Source organism: Argentina silus (genome assembly GCF_951799395.1).
Source record: "Argentina silus genome assembly, chromosome: 10".
In the NCBI taxonomy this organism is placed as follows: Eukaryota; Metazoa; Chordata; class Actinopteri; order Argentiniformes; family Argentinidae; genus Argentina; species Argentina silus.
Genome location: NC_139664.1, coordinates 6,182,786 through 6,209,224, shown reverse-complemented (window position 1 = coordinate 6,209,224; position 26,439 = coordinate 6,182,786). Strand labels below are relative to the sequence as shown.

At 42.3% G+C, this 26,439-nt stretch overlaps 2 protein-coding genes across 3 annotated transcripts; one reads left to right on the top strand and one right to left on the bottom strand.

Annotated features, from left to right (window-relative positions):
• Positions 1-2,090: 2,090 nt before the first annotated feature.
• lin28aa (lin-28 homolog Aa) lies at positions 2,091-9,623 on the bottom strand (the record flags this gene model as incomplete). The annotated part of the gene is made up of 4 exons (XM_083679783.1): positions 2,091-2,310; positions 4,497-4,681; positions 8,682-8,857; positions 9,593-9,623. 4 exons carry the CDS (start codon positions 9,621-9,623, stop codon positions 2,091-2,093), a joined length of 612 nt encoding a protein of 203 aa, XP_083535909.1.
• A 4,608-nt stretch (positions 9,624-14,231) lies between these two features.
• Positions 14,232-24,847, top strand: LOC310810840 (glycoprotein endo-alpha-1,2-mannosidase-like protein; the record flags this gene model as incomplete). Of its 2 annotated transcripts, none has more annotated exons than XM_083678698.1 (4): positions 14,232-14,742; positions 16,319-16,428; positions 23,730-23,806; positions 24,211-24,847. In XM_083678698.1, the coding sequence occupies 4 exons, from the start codon at positions 14,232-14,234 to the stop codon at positions 24,845-24,847; spliced, it is 1,335 nt and encodes a 444-aa protein (XP_083534824.1). The 2 variants fall into 2 exon arrangements, with proteins under 2 accessions (XP_083534824.1, XP_083534823.1); XM_083678697.1 differs by having other exon boundaries at positions 23,688-23,806.
• Between the last annotated feature and the right edge of the window lie 1,592 nt (positions 24,848-26,439).

The following is a 26,439-nucleotide window of genomic DNA, read 5'->3' as shown; positions in this document are numbered from 1 at the left end:
TTTTAAGGACATGCCATGAAGCTGTTCTATTACTGGCAAGCATTTCAAAGTGTTTTGTGTAGACTAGAGGGGAGGGTTTTACTGTTGCACCAAGATATTCAAAAGTAGACAGTCCTCAACTGTGTAACTGTCATGCACTTTGATATTGGCAGCAGAAAACTCCCTTATCTTCCACTGTACACAAAAACAAATGCAGACAAACATTGCACCCCCTTTATCATTAATGAATGAACTCCACCCAACCCCCCACCCACCCACCCACCCACCCTCCATCTCCTTCCAAGCCTTCGAAACGATCTGAAATATTCCCTGAGTTTTCAGATTTGTGATTCCTGAGAGACAAGCCTGAGTGGAGGTCATACGTTTTCTTCGCAACCAACAAACAACAGTATTGTGTTAATCAAATCTAAAAATATAAAAAAATATTGAACACATATGTATAAGGTTAAAGAAGATTGATCTGAATAAAGCAGAAAAAACAATAATGCATCTTACACATGATTAGTGCAGAGTAACATTGCATTGGTTTTGGCATAGATAGAAAAGAGAAGCTTCACAACGTGCCCCCATTAAAGGAGAGCTAATTGTGCATAGCAGTAAAATCATACAAGGCAAAGTAAAGAAAACAAAATAAGTCCTGAGTTCAAATACAGCATTGAACAAGACAGGCAGACATTAGGCAGATATCTGTCTAGTGGGAACCCATCACAGAGTGAACTTAACGGAATATCAGAAGCTGGGATACAAATAAATAACGTGGCCTTCTAATAATTCTACATATATATTAATAATTGGGTGTTGCTTCTCCTGTAAAACGGGAGTAAAAGGCCGATTAGCTAGCTAGTTCTTCATGCGCCTCCAAGCAGGGTTGGTTTTCCTGAACTATATCCCTCAAAAGGGCTTGGAGGCTAGGGCCTCTCTCCTCGCCTCCTCCTCAAAATGAACGTTCCTTGCCTCTGACCTTCACCTCCCATTCCCTTTGAGAAGGAGGAGAGGATTTGGCCAAAGTGTTAAGTAGCTACCTAGTAATGGACAACCCTGAATCAAAAACGCCAGCGCCCTCTTAGACCATGATGCTGCATCAAACTAACAGGAGAGCTACGTCAATTCATCCTATATTAAACACTCTGTAAGCAACTCAATAACGCATCAGAATCTTGCTGCCAATTATAATGTGAACATTGACATACAAAACGTTTGATGCAGTGTACTTAGTGTAAAACATGAAGTCAGTGATTAAACTTCAAATCTATACACAAACAGAATAGATCAAGTTGATTATTGATTCTAGCTAGCCTATCAAGGTTTTAGTATGGTATGGCAGCAGATCAAACATGGATGAGGAGGACCAAGCACTGAAGAGAGACAGCATTGTGCTGGCCTAACATAAAGAAATGACACAATAACAGCAACCTTAAGCTGGCAGAGCCATACTCTTAACGGTTTGACATTCATTCGTCCCCAGGAAATCTGGATGGTCACTTGCAATATTGGCAGCCGCCAATACATTGCCTAAAGCTATACCCAATACCACGTCCCGCTGGCTTTCTATGTACCCATCCCCCCCCCCCCATGCGAAATGCAGACTAACATTCATTGCAGAGGTGTAGTGCCACAACTCTGCCTTTGTCGGATAGTGAGGTGTAACATTCAGGAAAGATTATAAATGGTAAGGCAGCAAAAGTGTAGCAATATACTAAATATGGCTAGTGATTCTGAGCTCTCTGCTGATTCTGGCAACAGCAGAGTATCATGGTTTCACATAAAATAAATGACTGTTGATACTATAAAACATTAAACATAATATTATATGGCATAAGTTATAACAAGCTTAAATCATTGCAGTTTCATACATTAAAAAACATATTTCCTGAGTGCAATAATACAGCTGTATTCCTGAGTGTTACACCAAGACAATTTCAGTAACATTCTTCATGATCATTTGTAAAAAGAAAAAAAGAAAGAAAAGAAACCTGAGGTAGTTCAAAAAGCAGCTAAACAGGTGAAAAGGAACTTGTGTCTTTCTCTCCAGTTAAGCAGTTTGATTGGCTTCTGTGCTTCCCCGGCTTCCTTCCTGTGTGTCTCCTCGTTCAATCAGAGGTCTCGGGGGGCAGGGGTGAGTGGCTGTGCTCCTCCTCCTCCCCTTTCAAGGAGGAGGGTTTTCCCTGAGAACCTGGTGAGGACTGCTGTGCTTTGATTGGGCAGTTGGCGACCATGTGGGCAATGCTCTGGCAGAAATGGCACTTTTTGGGCTGAGGTGGCAGCTTGCATTCCTTAGCATGGTGGTCAAGACCTCCACAGTTGTAGCACCTAGAAAACAGAAGAAGAATTTAGAATTGATATTGTGCTGTTCACAATGTGCTCCATGTTGCACTGCCACCTATAGTCCACAAGAGGGCAGTGTGTGCAAATTATACGCATTTGAAGTGTAACAAATACATTAAAAAAAGATTCTCTGGGTAGTTGTCAGCCTAAAGGCAATGCAGTCACTCATCAGAAATGATCTACAGTGTCAGTTATCAGGGTGCATAATTATGATGGCATGGTCCTTTAACCCATTAACTTGCATATGTCATAACTTTGTAGAGATCAAGCATGATGCTTCTCATGTTTCAGTAGGCTACTGTACTTGTGATGGTTTTAGCTTATCTCCACAAACTGCCCTTTCAGTCTTTTCCACAATATTGGTATCAGTATTGGTACCCCCCCCCCCCCCATTCAATCAAGTGTGGTGACAATACAACTTCTACTGCATAGAATATACAAAGCAGTCCACACAGGATGGGGTCAATGGTAGCCATCAGGGGTGCCATCAAAGGCTGCTGTTTAAACACACAGGCCCCAGAATGGCCACGCGTGCAGCGGCCAGTAACAGATGGGCAGTGGGCGTGGGGCTGTCACCACTGTGCCACTGAGGAGCCCCCTGCCCCCACTGATGCTGCAGATGTGGCTCTGGATGGGTCAGTGTCTTTGTACCAGTGGCAGTTAGGGGTGGTGTCAAGGTCTACCATCACAGAAGCCCTAGCCCAACATCGATCAGAGAGAGCGTGCAGGAAAAGGGAAGTGGTCCTTTGTCTAAAAAGCCGCAGTAATGACCTTCGAACTCTGACCCCTGCGGTCCTCTAACCTCCAACCCCTACCCCATTTACTTATACACGGTTGCCACGGCAACGGTGACCTCTGACCCCCCCACCTCCCCACCCCTCTCGGGCTCCTACATCTGTTATCAATTAAACAGATTTTCCTTAGCTGTGTCATATATACTCGCTACGGTGGTCCACGAAATGTAGGAAACAGTGGTTCACTATGGTCATGTTTTATGTCCTAAACACAGTCCAACTAAGTACCATGGGGCCCCTCTGTTCGTATTCCATGCACAAAAAACACATATTCCGGGACTATCATGGATCATATTTAAACCTATATAGGATATCAGAATTCCACTGGACAAACCGTAAAGCACTACTCTCCATTGGATAAAGAAAATGGCGGACCCATATGATATCTTTTAGGACCATCATGCTCTTGGGAGATGATATTGAACCGCAGAGGTCCTCCCAGGAGTCTCTGAGGCAGTAACGACCTCCGCTCTCACGCTGACGACACTCTGTGTCTAATCACAACTGACAGGACCACATTGATACACCTCTAACCCCTCACAATATCTAGATCTGAGAACGACCCACGACTATTACTCTCTCTCTAGAACCTGTTTGAGGAGAATAAGAATTTCTGAACTAATAAGGGAATACTAGTAGTTGAGGCAACGAGAACCGGGTATACATTTGCTGTTATAACAACTCATTCAGAACATCTGGATAACCAACACAACTGACCAAGAATTATACATTAAATATTGACTTATTCTGTCAAATTGCAGGGATCATGGTAACAATAATTCTCATGCAAATGCAATGAGAAACATTATTGTTCTTAGTTCAATTTCTTCACCACAAAACCAAATTGGTGGAATAGGGTCGGAGGAGAGAATGACCGGGTGTGAATACACAGGGGGCCTACAGATTTAAACAGTTATTGATCCAGGTCACACATCAAGCCTGCCTGTGTGACCCTAACCAGGCCAGAGGTGGGGGTTGGGGGAGAAGGAGAACAGGAGGATGGGATAAAACTGAAAGACCATTTTACATCAGATCCAAAATGGGTTCTTGAATAGGCCACTATGGATGGAAAAATGACAGTGCTTCAACGATAACATTTTAGTCCACCACCTTTTCAGTGTTGCCTGTAGACCCCTCCAATGGTATGCATGCCAGTGAGATAGGCAGTTTTGATTACGTAATCTTCATACAGTGTTTTTTCTCCATTTTAAGAAAAATAATGACATTCATAAACTGTTCTCTTTTCAGCATCATTCAAATTCTGTTTGGGAGGATACAAATGTGAGTATGAAAATGTCTGCATGTACAATTTGTGTATGTTCATACATGTGCACGTTCTCCACGTGTAGCTAACAAAGACTGGACATGCATGCTCACCTATCTCCTTTTGAGCGGCGCTTCTGGACGCTTTTGCCTTTGGGTCTCCTCTCGCTGCCCACACAGTGTGTTCCCTCTGGCCCTGTGACTCTCTGGGACTCCAGGCCCTTGGCTGACTTCTTGAAGGTGAACTCAACCGCCTCGCCCTCCTTCAGACTGCGAAAGCCCTCCATGTGCAGCTTACTCTGAATGGACGAGAAAGAGAGTCCTCTCCATCAGAACAATGCTATGGCAGTCTGAAGATCACTCCACTCCACATCTGTGGTTGAAGATGATTGCCAGCTATGATGATGATATGAAACATAATGTATTATAGAGGAACTTTATTTTAAAAGCCATATCTCAAAGGCTTTTTGAGTCTCTTATAATACAGTTGCAATATGTTACGTGTCCTCCTGCATAGTATGTCTCAAATCGATAGCTATGCAATAAAAATGTCTCAACACCTTGCAGCATCAGTGAACACATGAACTAATAGTCAACCTGGTGAGAAGTTGACCCCTTTGTGAACACCCCACTATCTTCAACTTCTCTGTGATAGCATCAGACTGAGACAGTCAGGCACTATCTGGCATCTGTCCTCTCTGGTGATGATTACGCCTCAACTCGTAAATAAACAGCCACTACAAAGTCTCACTGTTGTCAGTCAGACTATTTGTCCTCCACTCCTATATTTGCGCATTGCCCAACACTGGCGTGTCTCCCTGTGTTTGAGGTAAACCTGAATGATAGGATAACCTTCACCCATCCCCCCCTCCAAAAGAACAGCATTCCACACGGCCTCCTCCACCCCCACCCCAACCCCCACCCCAACCCCCACCCACATCACAAACATCCACTAAAACACTGACCACCACACTGCAGGATGCAGAGCTAGTGTTGGGGGTGGGGTAAGGGAGGAGAGGAGGGGGCTTGGGGGGTCAGGGGACATTCCTCGGATGGTTGTTTGGCAGAGAGGCATGCAGATAAGATGAGGGTGAGCACACATTCTCAGTCCAAATGATACGTATCTACTTTTGATATCAGTGCATTTACTGATGGTGACATATTCTGCATGTTATCCATTCAAAAAGGATACTCAAAAAAGGTAATTCTACAGCTTGAATGGCAGGGATATAGATGTATAGCATTGGTAGGGGCAAAACCAACATCAACATCCATGGTCAAATACCTAAGTGTGATGATAAAAAAAAACATCAAAATGCTGTAATTTCATATTAAGTATTAAAAAAAGGAGCATCAATGCTAAGGATATGCTAACATCAAAACAGTTAGCTAACATTAGCTAGCATGCCCACAGCCCGTTTCCCTAACCCCTTTCCGCTGCATTCACCTCAGGTGACCCTGATTGAGCTGCTCACAAGAGAGATTTACCCACGAGGGAAACAACCTCTGAGAGAAGAGGGGGGAAGGATAGTATGGTGTGATAGTATGGTGTGATAGTATGGTGTGCATTAGGGTGTAAAAGGCTATAGACAGCCTGGGTAATGCAAGAAACAACCAAACACAAGACCTCCTGGATGGACTGTAAGGAACAACTATCAGGTGTCCACAACTATTCTACAATTCACCATGAGAGGATTAAATGCTCACTTCAATCTTGTGTAACTTTGAATAGATTTCCATTATTGCAGAGTTTGGTTGACGACAACAGCGACTAACAACCCATTGTTTCATACACAGCTCAGTGTCAGGAAAAGTCTGACAGCCATATCACTTAAGTGTGGGTTGGAGACACTTGGGATGTTTTATTGGCTCAGAGTGCCATTTGCTAAAGTCCCCAGCCCATATTTGAATAAGAGGAAAGGCATCAGCAATTGTCAATGGTCTTTAGGACTGTCAATGGCAGCTATAGTAAGACTGGATTGACCATGTCACTGCAAAACGAGTATAATCAAAGTATAATCAAAGAGAGAAGAAGTGGATCTAAGCTGCTGTTTAATGTACCTTTCATTCATAGGGGACAATAGGAGACAGCAATAGGTTTTGCATGCCACTATAGGATCTGATGCAAAAGGGTTAGGGTTAGTGACCTCTTTCCTCTCACTTTCTTTCGGAACAGTAGAAAGCAGATTGGGGCATCTGCTGCAAAGCCACAAGCAGAAGGGGAAACAACGATTGGTCATCTTCAACATTTGGGTGGCAGCAGCATGGTCCCCTTTGGAAGCTGGCCCATTGTGTGTCAGTCACAGTGACAGACCGCTATCCCACTTCCCCTCACACGTGTGACCTCCCCAGAAGAGTGTGTCCCCCCCCCCCGAGGACATGCCTGGTGAAGACAGGGGACACATATGTCCTTAAACCCAACCAATGTGATGGTGGTGGTGAAAGTGGCCAATATGGAGGTCTACTGTAGACTACCTATAGCTTTGAGACAGCTAAGAGTACAGGGCAGAAGAAGAAGAAGACATCAGAGGAATGGACAATGGGAGGGATTGCTGAGACAAAAAGGGGCTCGGTCATGGCCGAGAAGAGCACTTCACTGGGATGCATTGCCCTATTGTCCACCGGCACAAAGGCCAGTGGATCCCGGGAGTCAATGTTCCCTGACACGCGGCCACTAATTTTAAGGCTAAATCCCTCGTTGCCATAACTCCCATCCGTCCATCATGGACACACAAGATCCACAAGACCCATATTCTCCAATGATGGCTAGGGGAGGAAATTAGTAGAGAAGCTGGCTATAGAAGATGTGACAGGTCTGAGTTACATCGTTAGCGGTGGTATTGTTCACTTATCCAAACACATGCTTGGAAAGGCTTGAAATCTACACTGGGTTCAAAAGAGCTTTGCTTTCAGCGCTTCACAAAGAGCTTAGATGAATATTTTGCGATATAACTAGAGAACTTGGGTGAATAGATATTTCATATAAGAAAAAATCTATTTAGGAAAGATTCATCATGGTACCTCACTTCATTGTGGTATTCCAGGTATGATGATTGGCCTTGTGATCGATGTTTTGCCAATAAGCCTATAGATAAGCTGGGAAAAATTCAAACAAAGGCAGTATAGGACCTCTCATAGTTTCCCCCACTGAAAATTATGAACAATATTGTGCATATAAATCATCATTTATTACAATACCTTCCTGCTATCTTTGTCATATTCCTATCACTTGGAATCTCAACAAGTCAATTGAGACAAATCAATCACATGTATAGGCAACATCACTCCTTACAGTGAAACTTGGGGAATGTGGATACAGGAATGATAAAATCAACTGCTGAAGCCAAAATGTATTCCTATTGTATCATATTGATATGCTGCATTGTCATGCAGAGAGTCCATACCAGATTCAAATTTCAAGGAAAAAAAGATATGTAGCTGCAGTCCTGAAAAGGAGGAAAGGCCCTTTGGGGGACAAATGCCTCCTCAGTTGGGGGTCTGGGGGGCAGGTTTGGGGAGATAAAACCAAAATCTCCCTCCCTCCTTAACCATTAACATACGCTAGGATAGTGAAGACAGCCAAGAGCCTTTAATCACTTTATGACAGGAACCTGAAGTGAATGACCAGCTTGAGGGGGCTTCTCTCAATGAGATGCTAAGCCTTTATCTTATCAGACAGTGGTGGAAGGTCTCACTCACATGAGACCTGCAGAGGGATAAAGGTACCCATCCCCCCATATTCTTTTCAAAGGAGGCTAACCTGGGAAGCGTTCCATCATGGGCTTTATCATAACTTTAGGCATACATAACCTAATCAAAACAAAATGTATGCATGTAATTCACTATCAAACTTTTAAGAGCCTTGTTTAGAACATTGTATAGGCTACGCCTCCATGGAACAAGCTTTGTTTTCCTGAATTCCATAATAGAACAAAACACATACACAAAGTTGTGTATAAATTCATTATTTAAATTAATCAATGCTTTATGCTCTGTCCCTGAGTATATTTGTGTTACAGAACCTTACATAAAGGCGTGAAGATATATATGCAGATATATGCATGACAGTGTGTCACAGTCGAAGCAGTTCTATGCAAGGAAGCATCCCACATACATGACCACGAGGTCACATGTTCAGATTGCGTTTGCCAGCAACACGTGTTTTTAAGGAAAGAGAAACGGTGAAAGCCGAACAAAGAGGTAATTACTAATTACTAGCAAGTTTTTGTGTTACCAATACCCCACATTTTGCATGACAACTTATACAATTGTAAAACCGAGGTAGGCTACTCATCTTACCTGATGGACAAACACATCGACCGGTTCCTCGAGTGGGACGCCCTCTCGGTTGGTCATGGACAGGAATCCGAAGCCCATGCGCACGTTGAACCATTTGCACGCACCGACGCCGTGGAACAACCGCGAATCCTCCTCGGAACTTGGTCCCTCATCCTCCTCGGTCTTGGTAGAGACTCCTGTAATTTGGAACAATACAAGTTCCTCAAAAATGTTAGGCTACTGAACGCAATGCAAGAGAAAAAGACACATTAGAAATTAGTTGAATTGTTTTTCCTCACGCGGTTGTAGACAGATGTTCAAAACACAGATATTTGATTGCAGAAGGCAAAATTGCATCATTGCATCAACGATCAATGTTTTCCTTTTCATCTAATCACGTCTCACCTCACCAATAGTATTCCTCCACAAATATAAGTTGGCTAACCACAAATCATTTAAAACAACAAAACTTCATGGGTTAATAATGAGATGTGCCCTAACTTGGTTTATGCTACATTCTTTAAAATGTCGTTCATTAATTCATTCTAGGTGTACCGAGTATGAAAAGAGGAATTAATGAATGTATACATTAAATGATTTAGGAAACCCAGCATGGCAACATTGATGGCCTATGTTGAACTGAATTAAATGTGTGGCTAAATGACTTACATTACAATTAAGTTGATATAAAACATTTTGAAACGAATATGTGTAACAAAATGTATATAGTTTGTATCGGAAATTAATTAAACTAATTCAAATTGATTTAGTGGCTACTTTGTCTACACCACGCCGTGAAAAATGAGTCGTCTATTCCAAACAAGATAAAACACTATTTTAAAAATATTAAACACTAGTTTACTTTATCAAACAACTATTTTTTCAAAAAATGTTATTATTCAAAGAAAATTGTGATTTTTAATATACTCAACCTGGGAATTCCTGGTTAGAAACAGAACCCATCTCGCTAGTTCTCGCCTTGAGTCAAAATAAACACCCAAATTACAGTATCCTTTTCCCCCCTCGATCTGTGTAATCCTCACAGATTGCCACTTTCATGCAAAATGCTCTGAAATGCAAAGGCTCAACAGCGAGGGGAAAAGCGGGAGAACGAGGTAAACAAAAGGGGGGCTGGCAACCCGGTCCCAAACAATGAGGGGTGGGGGTCACTGGGTAGAATTTGTAGAAGAATCACCCAAAATCGAGAAGACAATGCAAGGCAACCCAGCCCCCAAATACCTCCCCATTCATCCTCACCTTAACATCAAACCAAATAACGAAATTTTGTAAAATGTATACCTTCTGCCATGGTTTGTCCCGACTATCCTTAAATTAGTCCCTGGTTCTCGTGCGTTGACTTTTCGGACCCTCTATTGGATCTTACGTCTTTATTCCTGCACTGGTCAGTTTTCACTGTTGGTCAATACAAATGACCACCTCGCATCTCCTACCACCAACGACCCCCACCCTCTCGGTCATGTCCACGTGATTCTCAATTACAGACCACACTCTGATAAATTGCACATTCCACGGTGGAAGGACCCAAATGTGGCAAGTGACCAATCAAAACCAGAGATCACGGCGTTGGATCGAGGATGCCCAGCCCCCAGTCTCTGGCCCCAGTCCGTATTAGCATTGCCTTCGACCCCCACATAAAACAAACAATAGGCTACAATGCAAATGATCAGAGCCAACTCCAAACCAACTAGACAGCATTCCATCCATGGGATTTGTTGCATTTCTGTTGAACAACCTATTACGCACGCATGCAGTGTTAAGGCCTACCCAAATAAATAAACTGAGATAATATGCACATTTTAGGTTACAACATGTTTTAGTGATGTTAAGGTTAAGGTCATCTTTCAATAATTTGGTAGGCTAATATATTCAAACTATGAACGGATGACAATTTCCAAACAAAATGTGTCATTTCATGGTCATTATATAATAAATAAATTATGGATATTCTTAACAATGTTTTCCAAGTTGGCAAATACGATTCTCTATTTCGTATTGGGTTGACTTAATTAGGTTTAACGTGATTGGGTTATCATTGAATACTCAATGTATTTCATGGCAATCAGTCAATTTGTTGCTGTCCTGATGTTGCTGATGCATGAAAAAGAATAGATTGGAATGGTAAACATGTGGTTCGTTTGAGGTGAAGCATCGTAGGGGGAAGGGACCTGACCAAGGAAATAAGTCTTGGATCAGCTATCATCCGTACCTTCTGGAAAAATCTACTGCCTGAAAGGTTTTTAGACTCACACTGAGGGAATATTATGCAAATCTGGCAGCAATAATACAAATTTAATAAAACAAGGCTATTTTCACAATCAACAGCCCTGCCAGAATTGCAACATAAAACAGACCAAGCTGGTGAAACGAATTCACGGATCAATAGTGATTGATCACATATGTTAAGTTGACTGTTGACTCTTGTCCTTGTGGAATGATAAATGAAGAAAAAAGGAACAGAGTAACTGATTATTTAAACTTCTCTTAACACTGAAATGACATATGCAACATTATCGTACCACTGCATGATAGAAATTGGAAGTCATGATAATAGTAATAATAACAATAATAATAAGGATTACAATAATAATAATAATAATAATAAGTATTATTATTATATGGTAAGATCATGATACGAATGTTAAAAGTAATAACAATATTACGCTGTTTTTTGCTGCTATTATCATCATAATAACGGCATTCATTATTTTAAATAATTCTGATAACATTGTTGTTATTAATATTATTATTATTATTATTATTATTATTATTATGCTACTTCATTCATATTCGAAAACGACCTTATGTAGGTTACTATCATGATCGTTGTTATTTTATTAAGTTAAGATACACAATTGCAGTCAGATGTAACAAAAAAAAAAACATTATATTTCACCTTGGCCTATGCTCTATTTTTGGGATTTGAAATCCAGTTATTCAAACCTGATATAACCACGACCCCTTGTGGGTATTTGAGACACTTAAGGAAGACGAGAGGTTAAAAGAAGATGACACTAATCCCATATATCAATGCACTAATCTGACATACTTCGACGTGATTCAAGTAACTTCGGTAAGCCTAGTGTTGGCTATTCTTAATTACTGGACCATACAGAGAGCTGTTTTGTTACAGGCTAACGGTTATTGAAATTCCTGAACCGTTACCAAAACGGGGAACCCCCAACGCACCTACGCATTCTTTGAAATCATTTCAATTACATGCATGGGTTTAATTTAAAAGTCTGACATTTAAGGTCCCCGACTGACTGCATACAACTTGATACGTCTGCTTAAATATTTCATAGTTCAAAATAATTGTGTTATTACGCCATTACTCGAATAAATTTGCTTTGAATGCGGGGACAGCACAAATGCAGAGCTCTAATTGAGAAAAAAAACAACAACAGCTGGTCACTAGTAGGCTATTTTCTAAATAAATTGGGGCTTTTATTTTCCCATATACAAATTATCTGCGGCTAGTAGCCGTGGCTCCACGCATCAGTAAGTTTTCATAATCAGTTCAGCGTCACTCACCATTGCAACAGAATTCATGTTGAGTGGCTGTTTTACAAACTGTTGCTCAACTAAAATGGAAGCAATAGAGATGTTTGAGGCTTTCAACGGCCGCATCCTGTTGCCAATAGCATGAACCTCCATCAACCTCCAACCTCCAGCCATCTGTGACAACATGTAGCCTACGTTTTCTCATCATCGCTAAAAAAAGTAGGCCTAATTTGTCAATTATGAAACATATTCTAAAAACTAAAGAGCATCCATCCGACATTTGAACAATTGGGTCCAAATGCAGCACCAGGTATTCTGCGATCTGAGACTTTTGCTCTGAAAAAGAGGAAATGACAAATTGCACAAATGTCACCGGACATTTAGCGAAGGCAATTAATCAGACGTGCCAGTAAGTGAGACGTTTTTCAGATCATAAAGCAACATCTGTAGGTTACAAAATCAGCTGACAGCTATGCCATCAAATCTCTGACAGTATTCACTTACTCATTTAGCCGGAATCTATTTAGGATTGGATAGGCTATGTAGTAGTGGTGGTGGAGAGGCCCACGGACTACTTTCAGCACCTTGGACAGCGTTGTTATTCAGCGACAGGTAGAGTCACCCTTCGGGGTCACGCCATTCTGCTGTTTTCTTTACTTTTAAAAGTTGAGCACTCTCTAGTGGATGCAAATACACTTGCATGCCACTTCAGAATTATTCATTAGGCTTACCCCCAAGATAAAACATCGTATGAATAGGCAGACTCAGTCAATAAAATGAATAAGCAGACTCAATATAATGCATGGCCCATTAAAAAAGTCAGACTGTACTCAGAACTATTCTGCTTCTGTGAGACTAATAGCACAAATGAGATATAGAGACAATAGAAGTTATATGTCAACCACTAGATGGAGCTATAGTTCTTCTAGTTTCCACAATGCAGAAATTGCGTAGCGGTCTACTATTGAAAAAATGTATGGTCACACGAGAAAGTTTTCAGCTATCTAGGTTATACGCCTTCTGACATACAATAACGGTAAGCTACGATCTCTCTTCTCAAAATGATTTGAGGCATTAGTATTAGGCATTAGCGATTATTGTTGTCTCTAAAACTCTATTATCTCTATTAGACTATTATGACTGTGTTCGTTTTGTGAAAAATGAACGTCAAAATGCATCCGTCACTGTGCGTTATGCACATGCTTTGTAGTTGCAAAAATATTACACAACATGTTTTGTGTCCTTGTTTGACACCTAACACATTGACGCTTGCCCGCTGTGCTGCGGTTCATCGTTATAGGTAGTTCGCTGATGAGGATGTTGAAACGATGTGACAGACACCCTCGAGCTTTGTTCCTTATGAACAAAACAGGGGTGGTTAGAGGTTAGCAATATGCCAATGAACGAGATCGTGTGTCACGGTGTAATTCGGACACTGTGTGTGTGTGTGTGTGTGTGTGTGTGTGTGTGTGAGAGAGAGAGAGAGATATTTGAAATAATGCTTTACCACAGCTACACCCCCCCGTGGGGGCGTATCTGTATTAAGTATAGCCATTATATCAGTAGCCTATTACCCTGCTCTACAACAAGGCGGAGGCTTGAACAGCGAATGACCGGTAACTCACCGAATCTAACCGCAAGGAATCTGAGGAATCTGAATCTTTTCCTCAGATTTTAACAGCGCGAATTCATGAAACTTTATTCTGTAAACGCACTGCATACGAAATGTCTCTGCGTCATCTAACGCGATCGTCCGCAATCATGTAACTGTTTTAATCATAAAGTTATATTGCAGGAGCCATTTTTTGGGGGGGGCATAATGACAATTTATTGATAGCTTTTCCATGTCTGTTGTAAATATTTCCTTCTAGAAAGCTACCTGCACGAGACCTCTCGAGGGTTCAAGTTGTGAGTTGGCTGTTACAGTAGGCGAAACAGCGGTTTGGAGAGGGGCAGATACAGTAGGTCTTGTTTACGCGTTTAGGTTACTCCATCACGTCCACCCTTTCGCTCCAGGGGGAATTGCCTCTGTGAGACATTTGATTCACAATGGCCAGGCTGCGGAAGAAAGCATGTATAGCTCTGTTCCTATTCACACTATTCGTTTTTGGAACCATGATGGGCTTAAGAACACTTAAGCCCAGCGATGGCTTCTCTGATATGGCCCCGGGGTTAGATCTTTTGCCGATGATTGCGGGGAAGGTGGACCGGCGCTCCGTGTCCCAAGACGCGGTTGTCTCCCCGAGTCAAGCGCGCCTAGCTGCCGGCAACGTCAAAGGAGTTCTATCGAACTCTGGTCCTGAAGGAACGATATTTTACGACGTCCACATCTTTTACTACGTGTGGTACGGGACTCCACATATGGATGGGAAATACATGCACTGGGACCATGTCCTGGTGCCACATTGGGACCCCAAAATAGCTGCTAGCTATGCGAAGGGGAGGCATATGCCACCAGAGGACATCGGTTCCAGTTTCTACCCTCAGCTTGGTCCATACAGCTCGAGAGACCCGGACGTGTTGGAGTCGCATATGGAGCAGATCGGAGCGGCTGCAGCAGGTAGAGTGCAAAGGTGCAGTGGTTATTCTAAAAGTATACTGATTTACATGGCAACAAATTGTCAAAATCAGAATAGTTGGATTAGTTTAGCAGTTGCTAAAGTCGGTTTTGCAACTTTGCGAACAGTCGTTTCCCTTGCGCTCTATGGGGCACATTTCAGCACTCACGCAATGGACAGCTCCACACGCTCACCTGCTCCAACACGACTGCAGCCTTTTCCAACCGGATCATCACGACACATAGATTACTGTATGAATGTTTAAGAAGAATAAAAAAAGTGATATCTTTGCATTGCATGTATACTTGTCCCATAAGGACATAAACACAACTAAAAGGCAGCGCTCAAAGTTGGACGTATTAGCACATCTTTTATCTCCTTTTAGCACAGGAATCTGATAGTAGGCTACTAGATAGTTCAAATCCAGGCCTATCTACATTGTCTCTATAATGCATTACTTTAGGTCTCCATTCCACCATGTTTACAAGCAAGGTGTCTGAAATAGTATTAGTATTTCCACTAAGTGAAAAAAGGTTAAAAGTAAACACATAGGAGGTTATAAACCACAGGGTTGGGTGATCATTTGCCAAATGATGGCACAGCCCATGATAATGTCCCTCTGCAGCCCCGGGTAAATTGTTATTGCACATCATCTGGAATGAGCGTGCCGTAACCCCCTTCCCCCTATACCGCCCACTGTGACAGATGGAACATAGGAAAGCCAACACAATGTGCATAGTTAAAAAGAGTCAATTTAATTAGAGCAACTGGCACAAAGACAGAGCGAAATTCTAAATAACATCCCTTGCCTCAATGACTGATAGTCTGACACTAGCCTGCTCCACAGGGGCTCCATTAATACAATGAAATAGCGAGGTCATAACTTTTTAATACACCCGTACATGGCTATTTAGATATTGTAATCAAATATTCCACGCAGCCTCGGAGCAAGTGGACATGAGTTGATGAATTAACCCTGAGTGCATACTTCATGTGCCAGGAAGCCGCCTGGCTTTATGAAAACAACAGTGTTTGATGTGAAGCCATTCCGCTTCACCAGAGTGCGTGCGACCATCCCCTGCCAGCCACACAGAAATTACGAGCTGTCACAAAGTATGCGATTGTGCTGTGAGATACTAATTCTTATGGTGAAGCCAGAGTATCTAAAGATTCACTGCATGCAGGATGGCATCCGCATATTTCATCAAACAGATGGAAGACATCACTCATGCTGTCTAAAAGATTACATTGTCTGCTGAAGTGATACAGAAAACAGACTTTGCACCACAAGGAGTAAAGTGTATTCCAAACAAAGCTTTACAATATACATCTGAATAAAAAGAATCCTGAAGGGATGTGCATACACCTGTCAGCAATGACACTTTCAATGTCACACTAAAATCTATGGTGACCAACATGATTGAAATCCAGCAGAACAGGGCTTTCTGAGGGTCACAATTGGACATCAGGTGTGTGGTATAATTTGCCAGCCTAAAAGTTACTGTGTAGACATACAGTAAACTTGTGTTTTATAGTTTTTTGGGTTATGGTACTGAGATACACTTGTTTGTGTTTTAGGGGTTATGGTGCTGTCCTGGTATCCTCCAGGCCTGGCTGATGACAACGGGGAACCCACAGAAGACCTGGTACCAGCTATCCTTGATGCTGCTCACAGACACAACCTCAAGGTTAGAACAGACAGATGCTGGCTTTGGGCTCAGTCTTTATAATATTAAAATAATCATTATTAGACCGACACTATATTGTTGTTTTTGACATGAGTATAGTGTGTAAGTATACAGACCTAAAGCACATATTTCACCAGTGGTGATATGCAGTGAAATAGATCTTGAACAGGCTTCATGTAGATGGTTTGAAAACTATTTAACAGATAGAACACAGTGTGTGATGGTGTTAAATCAGGCTTTTTCTGAGCTTCAGGCTGCATTTACTTGACCTCTGTCTATGAGAGAGAGAACAAAGCATCTTTCATCTGGCAGAGGTCCTCTGTGGCTCAGTCGGGAGAGCATGGGACCATCTATACTGAAAACATTTATGCACTCATTGCAATGTAAGTCGCTTTGGATAGAAGAGTCAGCTAAATGGCATATATACTGCTGTTCAGAAAACCCTTGTTAAATTGAAATTGGTATGTAATGCAAGAAAAACCAAGCACATGTTTCTTTCCAGATCACAGAAAAATGCATCTGATGATTTATGCATATGTACATTGGGTGGTGCCCAAAATGAGCGAGTTCTTCATTATACATATCTGGGCATCTATATTGATGATGATCTTTGTTTTAAATTACATATAGAAAATCAAATTTAAAAAAAGTTAGAATCAGACTCGACCTTCTTGATAGGAGCAAATTATCACAAGATCTCAAGACTGGCTAGTTTTGGAGGTTCCCTATGCTTCCACAGTTTCTGGGAGAACAGCTTTTAGCGTTCATGCCCCATCCTCTTGGAATGGCCTTCAGGAGGAACTGAAGCTGGAGTCATTGGTCACCTTAGGCCATTTCAAGAAGATGTTAGTGGATTTATGGATTTATTTATAGTGTCATTATTTCTGAGAAAAAAATAGATATGAAACTTACCCTTTGAATGTCAAGAATTACAATTAAAAACAAGTTAGGGCATTACTATGAGCGTTATTTAGTTATCTCCATTTCAGTCTGACTTTAAAGTGTAAAACCAAAGTCCATAGTGTACAGTATAGCGTATTTTTCCTCACTGAACCTTCTAGACACTATAAACAGAAGCCTCTTTCTCTGGGGGTGGGGGGTTTGAAAGGCAGTGAGGTAGAACTTCTGCTGAATTAACCTACATGACTTGGTACTTTGGGGATGGCATCCCATCATTGAGCAGCAGATGATGGCATGTCTAACATCAGAGCACAGGGGGACAGAAAGCTGCGGTGAGATCAGTTGTCTGTCCGGGCCGAATGAGCAGGAGAGAACACATCAGGGAACCACATGAAGAAAAGCCAATTAGGTCGGAAAAAAAATACCATCCCGGGGAAAACAACTGCATTGACAATTCGACGTCTGGTCCCTCTGCCTCGTGTCACTGCTTTGGAAACTTTTAGAGGGCCTCTCCTTCGTAATGTGATACGTGTAATGTCAGAGGCACTTTAGATGCAGAGAGACAAAGCAGCTTTATTCAAGATCTCCATTGATGATGAATGTTATGTGACAACAGCTGTGGCTTGATCATGGCAGAGATGACATAACTGAAAGCATTTGTGTGTGACTTCATAAACAACTGCAGGGCAGATTGAGTTGTATATCTGTTAAGTGTAAGCCATTAGCCGTGTATGTCTGTATAATGTGTGTAAGTAGCTTAGCTGTCGTGGAGATAGTTGTGAATGTATGTCAGAGCTATTTCATAACACTTTGGGTGATGTATATGTGTGTCAGTAGATAGCTGCGTTAGGGCAGTATGATTTGTGTGTGTGTGTGTGTGTGTGTGTGTGTGTGTGTCTGTGTGTCAAATGCTGTGTTTGAATGACTGCTAAAAGCTGCTACAGGGCACTGTGAACCTCATGTCTGTGTGAATGAAGTTGGAGGTCTGTGTGATGAGAGAGAAATGCATGTAAGAGCTCCCTTCTCTCCAGTTGGGTGTCATCAATAATTCACTGCCAGTAGAGACTCACACCTTAACCGGCTGCTTTACTTTGTTTAAATGTGCCGGGTGTTGAGCACCCTGTGTGCGTCTCTACTGTCCAACAACCATCAAAGCTCTTCTGTTTGTAAGAAAGAAAAGTTAAAGACTACAATGTTCATTTTCTTGATGTGCTGTGTTGTTGTGTTACTGCTGGAATCAGAGGATGGTACATTATGCTCACTTAATAATTTTTAAAGAAGTAAAAAGTAGCGATCACAGTCACAATATGTACAGTACTTACGTAATTAACTGTCAGTCACAACCAGAGGGATAAGAGTTGGGCAATAAAAAACGTATGAAAAAATTAACGTTATGGATCTGCGTCAGGGGTGTAATCCACCCAATATTTTAGAGGGGGCACCAAGTGAGGAAGGAGGGAAGTTGGAGGGGGGCTTTCCCCTCTTTGGAAGCTGGACAATTTAGTATTTTTCTAACACCTGAAACTGCTTTTTCCTGCAATCTATAATACAGTTTTATGTCTAAAATAAATAATTTAATAATTATTAGATAATCTGCATAGATTATCTAAACATACATGTTTAGCTGTTGAATGGTCATTTTAAGTAAATGTCATGAGTTTAACTGTAACACTTGCATAACTTATATACATAACCCAAGAATTAAAGCTATTTTAGTCAATTGTACATTACATGACGAGTCCAGCATAACCCTCCCGGATCTTTTTAAAAATAATTATGATAAAATAAGATAAATATGGGGGACACATGCCCTTGTGCCCCCTCAGGGCATGACGCCTCTGCCAGATGAAAGATGCTTTGTTCTCTGTCTCATAGACAGAGGTCAATAACAAACTGGTCATCTATTCTTCACACAAGACGATGATGATGAAGCCCATCCGTTTTGGCAGGCTAGCATGCTGTGAGTCACGGCTGTCTCCTCTGAGATGCAGCTTGTTCCTTCAGCCTTTTCGCTGCAGGGAGAAAAAAAAATGCATCTGTGCTGGAGCGTGGGAAAAAGACGACAAGATTAAGCACACAATACGTGTCTGAGATGGTTAGACATGATGCCAGCAGAAGGGGAAAATGAGAAGGGGTGTCTTTTTGTACTAGCATTAGCACACATGGCATATTAACGGGGCTGTAAAGCAAGAACTGGACTGCAAGAAAATAACGTTTTTTCTTGGAATGCAGAGGTTTTTTCCTGCGTGCAGAGGTTCTATGGCATTCTGGTGGAAATCAAAAGAAATTGTGCCAAGTTTTTGTCTCTCCACAGAGAATCAGCTATTGTGAAAAGAGAGCAGCGAACAGTAAGCAGGCCAGAGTGAGATGGTAATGAAACCTTAAATAACTTGGCACTGTGTGGTACTCTGCTGAGGTATCCTCTTTTACCGGCCCATTTGCCGGCCCCCTTGACCAGCCCCTCATCCTCCCACTGCTCACAGGGACATCTAGCTCTGGTCGCTGGAGTGCCTTACATGCATAAATCTTCACAAACTGCTCACAGTAGGAAAAGTTAATCCTGGCTCTGATCAATTTTTGCACGAATGCAAATTTCAGAATGCAATTAAACAAGACCCTCTTGTATTGGAATCTCCCTGGTATTTATATAAGAAAAGGCTAACTAAGATTAATTGTAATTGTGGCTCGTCATCTACACCATGCTGGGGTGGAGTATTAGCAGGGGATTTCAGGCAAAAGTTTCCCTGAAAGTAGCATTATTGTAAGTAGCATTATTATAAGTACCATTGTTGTTTATGTGCAGTCCAAAAGGTGTGACCTTTTCAAGGTGTACTGGATACATACACTCGCAGTACACTTTATTAGGAACACCTGTACACCTTCTCATGGTGGAGGTGGTGTAATGGTGTGGGGAATGTTTTCTTGGCACACTTTGGGCCCGTTAATACCAATCAATCATCACTTGAATGCCACAGCCTATTTGAGTATTGTTGCTGACCATGTGCATCCCTTCATGGCCACAATTTACCCATCTTCTAATGGCTACTTCCAGCATGATAATGCACCATGTCACAAAGCAAAAGTCATCTCAAACTGGTTTCATGAACATGACAATGAGTTCAGTGTTCTTCAGTGGCCTTCCCAGTCACCGGATCTGAATCCAATAGAACAAAAAGTGGACCTGAAGGTGGAAAGTCTGAAAAACCTGAAAAATCTGCAGGAATTGTGTGATGCAATCATGTCATCATGGACTAGAATCTCAAAGGAATATTTCCAACATCTATTGATGTTAAGAATTGAGGCTGTTCTGAGAGCAAAGGGGCCCTACCCAGTATTAGTATAGTGTTCCTAATAAAGTGTTCAGTGAGTGTATATAAGGGTAAATAGTAATACGTTCATCATGAAAGATTCATGAAAGCAATTCAACCTTATCAAAGAGAGAGAGAGAGAGAGAGAGAGAAAGAGAATGATAAAGAGTGTCTGTCTGAGGGATGGAGAGATAGAGACAGGGATTTCAAAGGGAAAAATAACCTGACAACGAGCCTGTCTTCAGAGCACCAGCAGCAATAACCTGTTTTAGTCAGTTCTCCTCCAGGTGAACATCTGACATGCTACCTGCTTCATCAGTCCATCTCTCTGTTTACCAGTCTAGTCATCCCTGTCCTGTCCAATCTGTCACATCTGAAACTTGTCTCTATGTTCTGAGCTGAGGGGGATTACAATGAGCGAGGGCTACAGATCCTTCATAACTTGCCGCTTGACAGAGCAATCTACCAAGCTCTGCCTATGACGTGGGCTCAAATGCCATCAGACACGCTGAATCCTCATGTACCGAGTCCTCGCAAACGCTGACCAGGTTCTGTCTTATAGTACTGACACACTCAAACATGTGACCTCACGTCAAGTCATCTCTACCCAGAAGTAATTTGGAGGCTCACCGTGGCTCTGCAAGATGACACATCAGGTGACCCTGCAGAAAACAGGCTGTTTTTGTTCTGTGTAAGAACAATGTAGAACAACCCCTTAAAAAATTCTCAACACCCACACAGCTTTTGTATAACGTCTATACAGTACAATAGTTTAAGAGCAGATCCTCTTGCGGTTGACGCCAATATTCAACTCCACAGTGCTGATTGAGCACGAGTGCACTGGGGTTGGAGAGAACCTCAGGCCTGAGAACGGGCTTGCAAACAGAGGGGATGTGGATCCCATGACTCAGTTTGCATCCCTGAACAATCCCGGCCCTGAGGGGCTTGTACATGTTCCAGTCAGTAAGTAGGGCATGTTGCACAGAGGGGGGATATGGGTGTCCAAGCGAAGCTGGCACACTTCCCCGCTTCCACAATCCAGATGCACTGAACAGCATGCAGCTTCCTCCCAGCTTCCACTCACATACTGTACTGTCACTCGGCTTGCCCGCTGCTGAAGTTGATGTTGATAAGAAGTTGATCTAGCTTGCCGACCCAACATAAATTGGACTAATTGTTAACTGTTATGAGAATGTTCTTTAATGTTCAATGGCAGTGTTCAGTAGGGTGTAGCCTCGTGTGTTTCCCATTTGAAGTGTCGTCTGGGTAGTTTAATGTATGGAAATGAAAATTGAAATCCCGTTCCTATAGGCCTTGTTAGAGTGTGTTACATTAAATTCCATTCTATTCAGCCAATTCTATGCTCTGGTGCTGCTGTTAGGGCTGTCTCTGTTGGTGTTGTATTGAAATGCTCTTGCTTTGCTTGGTCTCATTTACTCATAAATTGCAGCTGCGTAATGGCCTTATGCGTCTCGGATGGAAAATGAGCTAGCTATTCCAGCAGCCGCAGTCATCCGCAACGAGGGAGAGACTGTTACAGCTCTTTCTCTTTGAGAAAATAATTAGAAAGTGTTGCTGCTGTCTCACTTCCACATTAAGCACCATAAAGCCAAGAAATTAATCAGATTACTAGGCAGAGTTGTCCCTTCACTTATGTTTTTGGACAGTGATTCCAGACTAGTGGCCTATTCAGCAGGCCTGTCTCAAAATGTAAATGCAATGCTCGATCGGGAGAAAGACATGTCTGAAAGCATTGGAATGCACATTGCCATCCAACACCAAACAAAGCACTTAGCTGTCGCCATTAGTGACAACAATGATTTTCTCCCCTGCTCTTTATCTGTACAGCAGAGCATCCGTTTAAAACATCTCGCTCAACCATCCAATTCCCCACCAGCATCACTTCAACCCATTAGCGTATGCCTCAATGTCATGATGATACTCTGGGCCCTGTTCTGTCGCCAGGAGCTGCATTACCACAGAAACTGTTTCTGAGAGCCCAGTAGCCACTGTTTTCAATTTCAATGATGCTTCAACCCTCTCTCTCCAACCCTCTCTCTCCAACCCAGTCTGGAGCAGTAATGCACAGTAGGCCCTGCTGCTTGGGCTCCACCCCATGCCATAACAAAGAATTCCAACTCATGAAAAATGCAAAACCTGCATAACCTACCGCATGATTTGTAATGTTTCATTACTGTACTGTATGTTCTCCACAGCTAATTTGAAATTATCTAACGACAACAGCGTATTTGTCACTGGATAATGCCACCTCTTCTGCAGCAAGGGAAGACAGGAGAGCTCATACAGACATTTAATCAAGAGTAAGACAAGAATGATGTATCTACAATACAAACATGAAACCTATTGTATTTGCTTGCTGTGAGGTGTGACTTCCATTCTGCTAATGGCTCTATCCATCCACTCAGAAAGCCTTTCTCCTCCATGCTGTTACCCTTGGGAATCCACTGCGCAAGAAGAAAAGCCTTCTACTTTCATCATATATTATTCAAAGTTATGGAATTCTCCTCTCTGTCCTTAAAAAATAAGCTTAAAGCACTTTTCAGTTCATTTCATAACTGGCCCCCATCATGGCAAATTGCCAGTTCTGATCCATTAACTGGACCTTCATTGGGTGACAGATGTCTTGGGGATAGATCATCTGTAATCGAACTAAACTATTGAAACCTCCAGAACACTTTGTAAAAAAGTTTCTTAATTAGCATTTAGTAGTACAGCATACCAATGGCAAATGTTGCTGTTTGCCTTTCCTCACTTTGACGTGTTGCTGTGGGTTAAATCCAATCAGGTGTAATTAGCTGTGACGCTGATATAATTGCTTTATCATAAGGCTCTCCTGGCGTGTTCTCAGGTTTCTGATTGGCCAGCAATGAGTACCCCACTGAGTCAGCTGTACACGCTTCAGCTCTTCCATCACCTTTCCTAATGGGAATGCTCCCTGGGAATTTTTGTGTTGTCGTTTGAGTCAATACCAACTAAGGTCGCCATAGACTGCAGCACAGACTTGTCAAAAAGACATGGAACAATAATGTAATGAGTGGAAAGTCATACACTGTTTTTTCGTTGTCTTCCAAGGTTGCATTTCACCTCCAGCCTTACAGAGGACGGACTGACCACAGTGTTCATGACAATATCAAGTACATCATAGACAGGTAGGTGTACTTTGCTTAGCTTCTCCTTCACATGAATACTAGTAGGGACATCATAGAGTGAGCACAAAGCTAAACCCATTGAGACTTCCTTTAGTGTTAGCGGTGCAATATGTAACATTCAAGCTTTCTAAAAGCTTACAAATAGTTATAATGAGTAGGTTTAATCGGTATCGATCAGTGAGATCCGTTGAAATAAATATTTCATTTACAAACGCTGTTTTGATCCCGAAAAACGCTTTCAAATGGAGTGCCAGGTGCGATACTTGGTTTGTATGCAAACATGTTGTTACCGGCCAAGGACTAGGGTAATGGACTCACTGATTTTGGTTACTTACAGAAGATCCTCCTACCATGAAAATGTTCACAGTTGATTGTTTACTGAATACTGTTTGTGTTATTAAAAGGTATGGGGACCATGGAGCCTTCTACAAGTTCACCTCCAGCACGGGGAAAGTTCTGCCTCTGTTCTACATCTACGACTCGTACCTGACCCCGCCCGAGGCCTGGTCTGACCTCTTGACACCCACGGGGTCCCACAGCCTGCGGGGCTCGGCCTACGACGGGGTCTTCATCGCCCTGATCGTGGAGGAGCGCCACAAGCACGACATCCTGGCAGGCGGCTTTGACGGCATGTACACCTACTTCGCATCCAACGGCTTCTCCTTCGGCTCCTCCCACCAGAACTGGAAGGCCATCAAGGCTTTCTGCGACGGCAACAACCTGCTGTTCATCCCCAGCGCCGGGCCCGGCTACATTGACACCAGCATCCGGCCGTGGAACAACCACAACACGCGAAACCGCGTCAACGGACGCTACTACGAGACGGCCCTGCAGGCGGCGCTGACGGTGCGGCCAGAGATTGTCACCATCACTTCCTTCAACGAGTGGCACGAGGGCACACAGATCGAGAGGGCCGTGTCCAAGAAGACAGTGACCCGGCTGTACCTGGACTACCAGCCTCACCAGCCTGAACTCTACCTGGAGCTCACCAGGAGGTGGGCCGAGCAGTTCAACAAGGAGAAGCAGCAGTGGCTCATGTGAGCTTCCACTCACACTGTGTGTGTGTGTTTGTTTGTGTGTGTGGGTGTGAGTGTGTTTGTGTGTGTGTGTGTGTGTGTGTGTGTGTGTTTGTTTGCAAAGAAGAATGTATATGGAGGTGTATGAATGTCGACATCTGAGAAACAAGTTTGTGTGCAGGGATCGTACTATGGACTTCTGAGAGTGTGTTTCTGTGTGTGTGTGTGTGTGCCAGAGAGAGTGAGAGAGAGCACTGGAGGAGTCCTCTTGATTGAGCTCTTTTTAGAGAAAAGTGTCATTATAGGGTTCACTTCATCCTGTCAGTGACAGCAGAGACTACCAAATGCTAGAGAACCCCCTTTCCTCCTTCCTGCCTACTCTCTGCCCTGAATATCTCTCCTGATCAGACAATCCTTCTACAAGCATGGACACTTCACTAAGTCAAATATTCACGAGACTCGTGTCCTATCTGGGGGAACCACTGTCCAATGTGAATCATGTGTTACAACCTTGCTTACAAATGGCTTTATTTTCCCTTTTGCACAATACATTTTTTCAGTTCTAATATGTCAGTATCAATATAGAAAGGGGACATTTCTATGATTTCTCTTGCACCCACAAGCAGGAAATCACTATTTTAGAGATGAGAGGACAATAAGAAAAGAAAGATGCTTGTGTAGTTATGTTTATTCTTCTCTTCACTCAGTGAAGTACTGCATGCTCATTGCCAATACAATGTTATTTAATGTGTGGCTTTAAACAGCAGGCGTGTGCAAAGCAGAGTCTGGAGGAAAACGCTTCATGGTTGGCGACCGAATGTAACGGTTTAATGGTGCACACTAGGGAGAGCTTAAGCTACAGATCCGTGGTGATGCTGGGGTATCGGAGCATGTGATTGGTCACCTACTCAGTCAAGTGGAAATGTCATGTCCACAGCGGTTTACCACTTGCCATAGGAAGAAAACATCAACCGGAATACGAAAATATTCAACCAATTCATATTTTCAGGCAAGGTCAATATTTTCCTTTTCAATGTTTTATTAAATGCAACCATTTTCAAATGTGTATTTCAGATGTGTTTTCATCAAAACAGGCAAGTGGGCCATTGAAGTAATTGTCACAAAATGGATCCTATGGAAATGAGTAATCCCTCTTTTTAGTTGAGGACTGTAAATGTACTGCCAGGCCAGGCTGGGTACTGGAATATGAATGATGTACACAATATGTGACCTAGTTGTACTGAAATCATGCCGTCTGTCCATCGAAACAATGATAATGGCAGATATTTTCTGAATAAAAGGATGTGCCCTGTCTTGTTTTTAAAGACTATCCCTTCTGAGAACATACAGTGCATTTGGAAAGTACTTTTTCCACATTTTGTAATGTTACAGCCTTATTCTAAAATGGATTCAATTAATTTTTTTCCTCATCAATCTACACACAATACCCCATAATAACAAAGTGAAAACAGGTTTTTAGAAATGTTTGCTAATTTATTAAAAAAAGAAAAAACACATATCACATTTACATAAGTATTCAGACCCTTTACTCAGTACTTTGTTGAAGCACCTTTGGCAGTGATTACAGCCTCAAGTCTTCTTAGGCATGACGCTACA